The sequence below is a fragment of the Juglans microcarpa x Juglans regia genome, chromosome 2S (assembly GCF_004785595.1).
Source record: "Juglans microcarpa x Juglans regia isolate MS1-56 chromosome 2S, Jm3101_v1.0, whole genome shotgun sequence".
Lineage (NCBI taxonomy): Eukaryota > Viridiplantae > Streptophyta > Magnoliopsida > Fagales > Juglandaceae > Juglans > Juglans microcarpa x Juglans regia.
Window position 1 is genome coordinate 9,207,183 of NC_054597.1, and position 10,620 is coordinate 9,217,802.

Below are 10,620 nucleotides of genomic sequence, written 5' to 3' on the forward strand. Positions count from 1 at the left end.
ACAATTCTTACCCAAGAATACATATTCCTCTCATATGTATTCCGTATTTAAAGGCATCATAAAACGTAACCAAATTAATAAATTATGGAATAATTATCCCAGTCTGTTCCTCGAACCAAGCATTCTCTAGACCCTTCAAGATTGCAAAGGTACAAGAAGAAATTCTTTACGCTTACGAGTAATCTACACAAGAAGCTAGGAAATACAGGTGCAGGACTCTACACAGCAGTGGAATCAATTTCACAAAATACATAAACAGTTCGGAAGAGCTGGATTGAGGGCCACAAGCCTCTGTCTGTCACGATACCAGAAAATATGTTATTGAACTATATAGTCTTATAGACATGCAAAACGCTCCCTTAGTACAATCCCAAAAAAAGGGTTAGTTTTGTCGCATATTTCAAAGAACAAAGGAGGAACCAAGAAATTGGGGTACCTTTTTCATCAGGAACAAATTTCTTCTGGTGGTTATGTGACAAATTTAAGATGCGAGGATGTCCTACTTCAAACAACTGCTGTAGTTTTCTCTACAGATCCCTGAAATTTTTGTGGGGAACCATTCATCGGATTGGCGTTCTTGGCATCCACTCCTTCCTCGTATGCAGCTGCATGAACACCAAGTGCTGCACGACCAGAGGGGTCAGGGTTTTTTGACCACACAGCATCCCATTCCACAGCTTTGGCAGTGCTGCAAGCTACACTTGGACCTCCGGGAACTGTTGATCTAGCAGCATTCTGTTCAGCAAATAAAAAATAATTATTTGTAATGAAACGAAACATTAAAAATGTAGACAGAAGCCAGCAGGCAGCACTCCAGTAGATAAATGTTGTTACATTTAATTGACGGCACAGATGATTATTCGGATATTTAGAACAACCACCCTTACATTTCCCATCAAGATTCAAGATAGAGCATGTGCATTCCATAGCTAAACAACTTAACCTTTTAAATATCATAATATATTGATTGCTAAACAGGAGCAAACAAATAAATCTACCCAACTCTTCTATACGTTAAAAACACGAAAGGTCACCTTAGGAAAGAACTTCTCAAATATAGCTCGGTAGTAGTATGCTTCCTTTGTCGTAGGTGTATTTTCAGGGTAAATAAAACTTGCATGCGTCAACATTGCATCTGTTACCTGACCAATATCAAAGGAGAATGAGAAATAATCAGAGTAACCAAGGCAGAAGTATCTCTTCTGTTTCTTGAGCAGGACAGCGAAACAAAGTTGACTACAGTTCTGGTTCAAAAAGGAGAACTACTGGCCATGATGAAGAAATGTAAGTCATATCACCATTCCCGGAAGTTCAAATGGTACATACTTGATCGTTTGCATGATCCTTCAAGCCATCAATCCAACTGTACCCAACGCCATCACTGAACTGCTCCTTTTGTCTGTACAATATGTGCTATAACCAAAAAAAGAAGAATACTTTCAACTTTTCTTCCGTGGATGCATAAATTAAATGAGTAGGGTTCTCAAGTCAAAAGTGAGAAACCATACAAAACGCTGATAGGGAAAAAAAACAAACAAAACGTGTAAAAAGGTAGCCAGTGTTAGGCTTGAATGGCACAATGGATGAAAATGTGGCAAGCGCGCCGTGTCCCCCACCTTTGGCAAATATGGGTTCTGTTCATCATCAAATGCATTGCGTAGGATCCACTTCTCTATTCTTCCAAGATCAGGCCTGACCTGTCATTGCATATATGTGGAGGTAACTAACAGGTGGAAAAAGTGGACACTTAGGCCTCGTTTGTTTTTTCAAAACTTCTTAACTCATCTCATCTAATCATTACAACTTTCTCAAATTCTCACACAAAATAAAATAAACAATTCAACTTTTTCAAATCCCAAAACAAAAATAATAAAAAAAAAATATAGTCTAACAATATTTTATTCAATTTTCAACTTTAATCTCAACTCATCTCATCTGCGAAAACAAATGAGGCCTTAGAGGAAAAAGCTCAAATCAACAAATTTCAGGACAAATATTTCAATTCGTTTTGATTCATTTGCTCTCGTTCAAAGCAATCTCAGTTCTATAAACGTGATTAAGAGATTGTCTAGGGACCTCCCATTCTCTATTCAATGCATCAGGTGCCAATACTGAAACAAGCACCACATACGATAATATATCTTAAACATAGGAGTAGAGAAAACCCAAGCACATAATGAAGGGAACTCCTGATCCATGTTCAAACATAGTGGCCCATAAGAGTGGGAAAGAAGGCATCAAAAAGCAGCCCAGGTAAATCAAACATTATAGGAAGTTACGACATGCACAGGCTCTTAAGATATAATTGGCAATGGCAAACGCTGCTATTAGGTAGGTTTCTATTAGATGGTAGTGAAAGATACCCTTTTGATTTTGTTTTGTAGGTAGGTGACCACTACCCTTAAACAACAGCTATTGAACTCTGATGACAAAGTATACATGAACTGCTCTGCAGTTGAAAAATGGGAACCAAATGTAGAGCCAGAGCCAATACGTATTATACCATTTTCCACTCAGGATCAATGTTCATTGCCACATTGATGAATTCTTTATCTAAGAAGGGTACACGAGCCTCAACACCCCATGCTGAAGTTGATTTATTGGCCCTCAGGCAGTCATACAGATGAAGAGCTTTAATCTGTAGCAATATCATAGAAGCCATGAAAAAACATGAAATGATAACATGCTAGTACAAGAAAATCCAGAAATATTGCCTGAACACAATCATAAACCACAAAAAGCTGAAAGGGATACAAAGAATGTGATACCTTTTGGCATGTTTCTCGGTGAAACTCCTCCTTGTTAGGTGCCTTGTGGAAGTACAAGTAACCTCCAAAAATTTCATCTGATCCTTCTCCAGAAAGAACCATTTTCACTCCCAAAGATTTAATTTTCCGAGACATAAGAAACATTGGTGTGCTGGCTCTGACAGTGGTCACATCATATGTTTCAATATGGTAAATGACTTCCTCAAGTGCATCTATGCCTTCCTGATATGCCAAAGAGAAAGGCACTTAAGTCGCTAATTGGTTGGATGCACCTAATAGATCCAAATCCTCTCCAGAGAAAAACACAAGTGATTACCTGAACAGTGAAGTGAAACTCATGATGACGAGTTCCAAGATAATCTGCCACCTCCCTGGCAGCTTTCAGATCTGGAGAACCCTGAATATCAGAATAGGCAAAAGTAGCATTTAAATATATAGAAGATAGTCCAGAAATGTGAATATAATAAAAATTCAGTTACGGGAAAATAACCAAGTGGCACAAAACAAATAAGCTAGTAAATCTGTGTGACAGACGCACGAAACTTTGCACATGAGAGACAAACAACCAAGGCATCAATAACCAGGTCAATTCACTTTATCCCAAATTACAGTGTCAAAGCCCTATACAGAGGTCACACACCAAATCCAATTCACACTCTTCGCACGTATATTATGTGGATAGCACTAGAAGCACCCAGACACCAGTTTTTTGGTCTAAACATTTTGAAAACCAACAGGCAAAAGCCAGAGAATAACCACCTTTATCTATTTTATACCTATTATATATATATATATATATATATATATATATAAGATCAATGTTTCATATCTATACCTTTATACAAGATCAGTGTTTCACATCTATAGCTGTGGTTCTTAGAGGTAATATGCTTAAAGAACATCAATGCCAACTCATTACTTGTACAAATTAGGTATTATTTTGTTATATATATAAGATCAATATTTCATATCTATACCTTTATATAAGATCAGTGTTTCACATCTATAGCTGTGGTTCTTAGAGGTAATATGCTTAAAGAACATCAACGCCACCTCATTACTTGTACAAATTAGGTAGACCAGAAACCTCTCCGCTACAAGTCTGTTCAAACAATGAAAAACAAACCACTAATATGTCCTGGAGTAAAGGCATGCCTCAGGATCAGATAAAATCAACATCACTATGAGACCTTTTGTAGATATGACATGTATATGAGAATCTGCTGAGAATGATTAAGCATTAATTTTGCTAGTAGGTAATTGCCTAGATGGTTATTTTACAGCCTATCACATTAAGAGATTGGCCAAACATAGTCTGGATACATTACCAAAAAGAAAAAAAGGTTTGAAATACAAGATAACAAAATAGCATAATGTTCTCTTGAAAACATTCCATTTTATTTTTCCCACCTAAAAATTTGTGTAACTAGAATCATCAATGCACGTCCTCAAGCAAAAAGAACAAAGAAAAGAAATCGGAAGGACCAAACATGGCTATCTAACGTGAGAGAAGGATTAGGACCTTCAAACCAACACAAAACGTGTGCAATTGTGATCCCCACTGACAAGCAGCTTCTGATTCTGCCATATAGCGGCCAGCCACAGCAGCAACAAGAGAGGAGTCCAGTCCTCCAGATAAAAGTACACCAAATGGTACATCAGTCATAAGTCTCTTAACCACAGCCTTCATGAATTTGAGAGGGAAAAACGAAGAATGAAGTTAGAAACACTAGGTACTCCTTGAGTATGACAACAGGGGTGAACAGGCGCTGGTTGAAATAGAAAATCAGCAACATCCAAAATCAACAGGAGAAAAGTTATGTCAAACTTAGATGGTACTTAACGAAAAAAACGAGAACTATCCAACCAGAAGCTGCTCAGTTTGTTTTTTAATTGATAGATATAATAAATTTTAAACAAATGTGGAAGATTCAAGTGTTCTCCTTTGAGATTTATAAATCATCCACTCTCCGACAATTAAAGCTTATATAGATTCAAGTACTTAATATTAACCTCAAAGGAAATTCTATTTCCCTTTTCCCCCCTCTGTATATCTTATTATACATCTTGCTTGGTACAGATTCTCCAATTAATAGAGACTAGAATCAGGATTTGCATGCAAGAAATACTAAAAAAAGTTAGCTAATACAGGATGAAGTTTTCTTGGTATAATAATGTTTAGAGCTACATAACTTTATTTTCAGTTAATTGACAAGCATACATATGTACATGCGTACATACATATAAACAAGATAATTCCTTCATAAGTACTTGCATACATATATTCATATAAACATTCAAAAAGTCATCCCCTTTTGAAAGAATCCAACCCAACCCACCCATTATTCGCATAAGAGGCTAAGTAGGATGAAGAACACAAATAAATGCACTAGAGCTCTAACAGGCACAAGTTCAGAGCGTGCCTTCTCAAAGTTCTCACGTAGAAGTATGGGATCATATCTAGTTGATGGTATGCTCTCTGAATACCATGGTGGGTTATACCATCTTCTAAGCCCTCCTGCAAACATTTCATGGCCTATATAATAAGCAAATCATCCAAACATCTGATGAACTTATATAAAGGAGATAATTTCCAACATTTATCTATACAAAATCAAAAAGTAATTTTTTTCAGAAAAAGAAAAGGAAAAGGACAAAGTACAGTATACATAACCATAAATCATTTAAAAGCATTGCCTAATTTTGAGTGATGACTTGTGTTGCACCTTTGCACTTATCAATAAAGATTAATTACTTATTGAAAAAATTGTCTGATGATTTGAGTTCCCCATGGGAAACTAAAACATAATTATCTCCTTCTGCCCTTATCTCAATCTCTATCGAGGTGAAATGAGAAATTTTAAGGAATAAAAAAAATCATATAGTTACATAAGCTTATACTGGAAAAAATGTAATATTTTTACTGTTCATAGCATAAATATTTGTTTTTCTTGAATAATCTCTCAGAAAATTCCATTAAAGAAATTAATAAAATCATCAACATGAAAATCTGGACCTGAAGATATTTGTCTTATCAATCTTAAACAGACTTGAGAATTTAGAACCAACCCAGAAAATAAAGACCTCCATTAAATTTGGGAATTCCCAACACTTCATATATAATTAAAAAACAAGGAAGAAATAGTTTTGCATTCATTAACAGCGTACCCTGTTTGCTAGAATATATATGCCCAGGAAGAAAAGACATAAATCTTTCACAATCATCGCTCAAAGCCTTCATTTCTGAAGCAAACCATACTGAACCTAAAAAGAAAAAAACAATACATTATTTCATGTGTGTATTCCTTAAAATATATATAAAAATTAAATGGCAAGCTCTAGACAACGTATCAAAAAAAGTCAGCATCAATTACGCTAAATCAAGTCGATTAAGAACAGGAACAAATGTCAGTAGAAGTAGTAGATGAATAAAAAAAAAATCCTCTCTATCCCTTGGTGATATTAACAAAGTCAAGTCTTTTAAAATTGACAAGGTGTCACCAGAAGAAGTAAATTATAAATGGAATGACAATAAATACACTAGAGAGACAAACATACAAGAGATCTTATACAATTGGCATTGGCTAGGGGAGAACAAATGAGCATTGGAATTTGGCACGCAAACATGCTGACATCTGGTTTTTTCTGATAAGCATGTATGTACCAGCAATCAAACTAAACAACAAATAATAAATCTTTAAGCACCTTAAGATTGGGAGGCAAGCAAGATCAATATGCTTCATCATACCAGCTTTATAAACAAAGATACAATATTTGAATGAGTTTCTAGAATGGTACTCGTTAATTTTTTTTCAATTTCCTTACATGTAAAGGTATTGAAACAAATAAAATAAATAAATAAATAGAAAAAGGACATTGATGTATGATAGCAAAAACTCCAATAATTCACAATGTGTAAACCCAGATCATACGAGAAAAAAGAACATTTCTAATATCGGGATGAAGTTACATACCATCAAGACCCCAGCCGATGTAAAGTGGGGTAATACCAATAGCATCACGCGCTGCAATAAAACTTTTGTCCCGGGTGTCAAGAAGAACAAAAGAGAACATGCCATCCAACATATCCACAAAACTTTCCCCATACTCTTCATACTGAAAAGGATAAGTAGCTAAGTTCTCGATTACTTACAAGATGGCCAAGTAGTAAGGACACAAGATCTCAACAGGTTCTCAATTACTTACAAGATGGGCAATCACTTCACAGTCACTTCCAGTTCGGAATTGATGAGACTTCAGCTTCTCTCTTAATTGTTTGTGGTTATATATCTCACCATTAACCTAAGAACAAAGTTCCAAAACTCTAAAATGAGGCTCTGAAAACTAAGTATAGGTTTCGACCAACTCTTTATGAAAGACTAATTGCTACTTTTTCAATGACAAGGAACCCCAAAGACCATGCAAACGCAACATGTCTTTTAACCGGTTAAACCCTGGATCCATTTGAAGAGAATAAAAGCTTAAACTATATCACAGAAATATGATTCTACCCATTCACAAACTATATAACATTGCTTAAAGAATATTTACCGTGACAATTACTGTCTTGTCTTCATTGTAAAGTGGCTGATCTCCTGAAGTAGGATCCACAATAGCTAATCGTTGATGAGCCAGATAACAATCCTCATGACAGTGCAAGCCACTCCAATCAGGACCTCTATGACGCAACCTACACTTTCAAATAATTTTATTAGGCATTTTATTCTATCATATATGTAGCAAAAGAAAACTGCATACTTACCACATACAAATTACAAAAGTACTTATCATAAATTAGAAAAAAAATTGCATCTTTATAAGACAACTTTAATATTATACAATAGTTGCAAAACAAAACTGTTCAGCCCGTGTTTCTTCCAAGAAAATCCAGAAACTGTTAAAGTGAAAAACAATAGCATCCAAAACCTTTTTTTTTTTTTATAATTTTCCTTTTACCACAAGTAATAAGCATCAATAATCATTTGGCATTAGAACGAGCAGCAGTGTAGTGTAAACCGATGGCTAAAAATCACGTGCGTTGATAGAAACGGTGGTTTGAATTAGCAAACGTCGGCTACATTCGGGTGGCCATGGCGTGCATTCCCCAAGAAACGATTGCAATGCCATAGACAAAGGTTAGTTCTATTTAGTATTTACACAGTCTGACTCTGAACCAACAAAATCAATTACGGCTCAAAACACTTGGGACTCGTAATCAATAGAATGAAACATGAAAATGGCGTACATTTTCAGCCAGACCAAAATCATACGCATCAGAAAATAAATAAAATTTCATAAAGAAATACCAAAAAAAAAAAAAAAGAGACAAACCTCCGAGACAGTTCAATGATCCGGGAGCGCTTGGCCTGAGAGTTGTCGGTGCAGCCAAAGACCGCTAGTATTCCACACATGGCTGGCGGCTCTCTCTCTCTCTCTCTCTCTCTCTCTCTCTGTGAGTCTGAGCACGAGACAAGAAATTTGGGAAGGGAGGGGGGTGGACTAATGAGGCCGAAAGGGAATCGCGCGGATTACGTTATATTATGCTATAATTATATATAATCATGGTGATCCAGGCCGTTGATTCTGACCAGTTTTCAAAAGATTCCAAAAGATTCTTTTTTTTCCCAAGTTAGTATATACCTTATCACTTTACACATTCTTTAAGTTATTTTTTTCTTTTTTACTCTTTAAATCTAACTTAAAAATTTTAGAGAATGATTTTTTCTTATATAATTTAGCAGAAAATAAATTTAGTCAATCAACATATTCTGTCAAATTTTATAAAATTAAATTCTTTTTAATTAAATTATATGATTACATTGTTAATTGAATTTATTTTTTTAAAATTATATAATAAGATCATATTTTTAAAATTTTAATTTAGATTCTAATAACAAAATGAATAAAAAAATTAGATAATAAAACAATAATAAGAAAAGTGTAAGGATAATATATTAGGGTTTTAGGTCTGCCAACTATGGCAGATCCATTAAAAGTAAATAGATTTTGAGAGCTTATTTTTATAAGGGAAAATAATAGGTTTATCATTACTTTCTATCACTTATTTATTATTATTTTTATTTAATAGTTAAGAAAATGACTATTTATAAAATTGTATATTTTTTTTAATTTTTTTTAATGATTATGAATGTGAAAAAATACTTAAAAAAATTAAAAATCTAAATACACTATAAAATAATAAAAAGATCTTAAAAAGATGATAAGCCTAACATTATCATTTTTATAAGGCCGCCTTGAATTGATAGTCAAACTCAGCATATGATTGGTCCCCTTTTTTCTTTTTTTTTTTTTTTTTTTTTTTTTTTTTTTTTTTTTTTTTGCCCTTTAATCTCGACCCGCCTGGGTAAGGGTAGTGCCACTGTCATTGGCGGAACCTTGGCAGATTTGAAGACCCATGGGAGTGACCAAGAATCGTGCCAATTGCCAGCAGACCAAGAGAATAAAACGGGAGTGAGCGGACAAAAGCTAAGCCTGACGTGATGAAAGATAAGCTAAAAAAGTTGGACCACGTTCATGAGATCGATAGCACTAGCACTAGCACAGGCACAGCAATCCAATAACAATGTAGAATCATAATAGGGGGTAATTAATCATCATGAAGCCATGGACCTATTATTTCGAAATTATAATTAATTTTGAAAATTAGAATCATGAACCTTGATTTATTACCATTAACTCTGGACGAAAGTGTGCTATTTTTTGCAAGCTATTGTGTTGAGTAATAAAGGATTTAAGATACATGTGGGGTTCTCTAATTAACAATCTATTACTATAAGTACAGTATAAAGAAGAAAATAAATTAAATTTTGTGACCAAAAAATTAGTCCCCACTCATTTTTTATAAAGAGGACGCCGAGTAATTGTTTTTTGCGTTTGTAAGGGTTTTTCTCACTTTTTAGTGGCCCTGTGAGGAGTAACTAGAGAATAAGAAAATAATGTCCAGCTCAGAACAAATAGGCCCCTCAGCGCGACCCTTAAGTAGACTCCCCTGAATGCAACCCCCATATGAGAGTATACTGCAGGAAATGAGATCGTTGTTCTGGAGATCCTCAAACAATGTTTAGCCCTTAAGTACCTCTCCACATGAACGAGCGAGAAGTAAGGAGGACCCTCGATCCTCTTACAAAGTGACATTGACGGACCACCGAAGACACCAGCAAAGTAAGGTAAATCATGGAACCACGTCGCATTAATGGTCCACTATCTAAACTAAACGCCACATTTATAACATCGCTTTAGAGGTACGCAACATTAAATGATTCTGATAAAATGAACAGTAAAAAGGATATGGACTCTAGGGGCTGGCACTAGGGGTGGGTAGCGGGGCCCCGCCCCCGCTGCCCCGACCCGCTTCCGCCCCGTCTCCGTTAGGCGGGGCGGATCACCCCGCCCGTCAGATGCGGGCGGCGGGGCCACCCGCCCGCATCTGGGGCAACATCCGGGGGCGGGGGCGGGGGCGGGCTGGGGTGACCCCCGCCCCGGATATAACCCGCCCCGCCCCGCTGATATTATTATATATATAATTATAATTATATATAATTATATTATATATTATACGTTATTTACATATATTTAAAAAAAAAAAAAAACCCAGGCATGAAACGACGTCGTTTCATGCCTGGGTTTAAAATTAAAACCGAAACCCTTGGTCCCTTACGCAGCCCCCCTACTTCGCAATTCGCATTTCGCATCTCAGACTCTCAGTTCTCACCTCTCACTCTCGCTCGCAGCGGCGCAGCGGCAGCCTCGCTCTCGCGACTCTCTCTCTCTGAGTTACTTCTCGCAGCCGTGAGCCGCCGCCCGGTCCATCCGGTTCCTCTCTCTTCATCTC

At 36.1% G+C, this 10,620-nt stretch overlaps 1 protein-coding gene across 2 annotated transcripts; it reads right to left on the bottom strand.

Annotated features, from left to right (window-relative positions):
- Window positions 1-56: 56 nt before the first annotated feature.
- Window positions 57-8,264, bottom strand: LOC121252938 (asparagine synthetase [glutamine-hydrolyzing] 3). 2 transcript variants are annotated; one of them, XR_005938308.1, is made up of 15 exons: window positions 8,100-8,264; window positions 7,320-7,458; window positions 6,975-7,070; window positions 6,743-6,884; window positions 5,937-6,032; window positions 5,192-5,286; window positions 4,291-4,452; window positions 3,085-3,165; window positions 2,769-2,990; window positions 2,504-2,638; window positions 1,617-1,697; window positions 1,327-1,413; window positions 1,035-1,142; window positions 437-735; window positions 57-295 (listed from the first exon to the last, which is right to left on the bottom strand). XR_005938308.1 is itself a non-coding variant. In XM_041152794.1 (14 exons), the coding sequence occupies exons 1-14, from the start codon at window positions 8,177-8,179 to the stop codon at window positions 505-507; spliced, it is 1,755 nt and encodes a 584-aa protein (XP_041008728.1). In that variant the 5' UTR covers window positions 8,180-8,264; the 3' UTR covers window positions 57-504. The 2 variants fall into 2 exon arrangements, 1 of the variants encoding a protein (XP_041008728.1); XM_041152794.1 differs by having other exon boundaries at window positions 57-735.
- Between the last annotated feature and the right edge of the window lie 2,356 nt (window positions 8,265-10,620).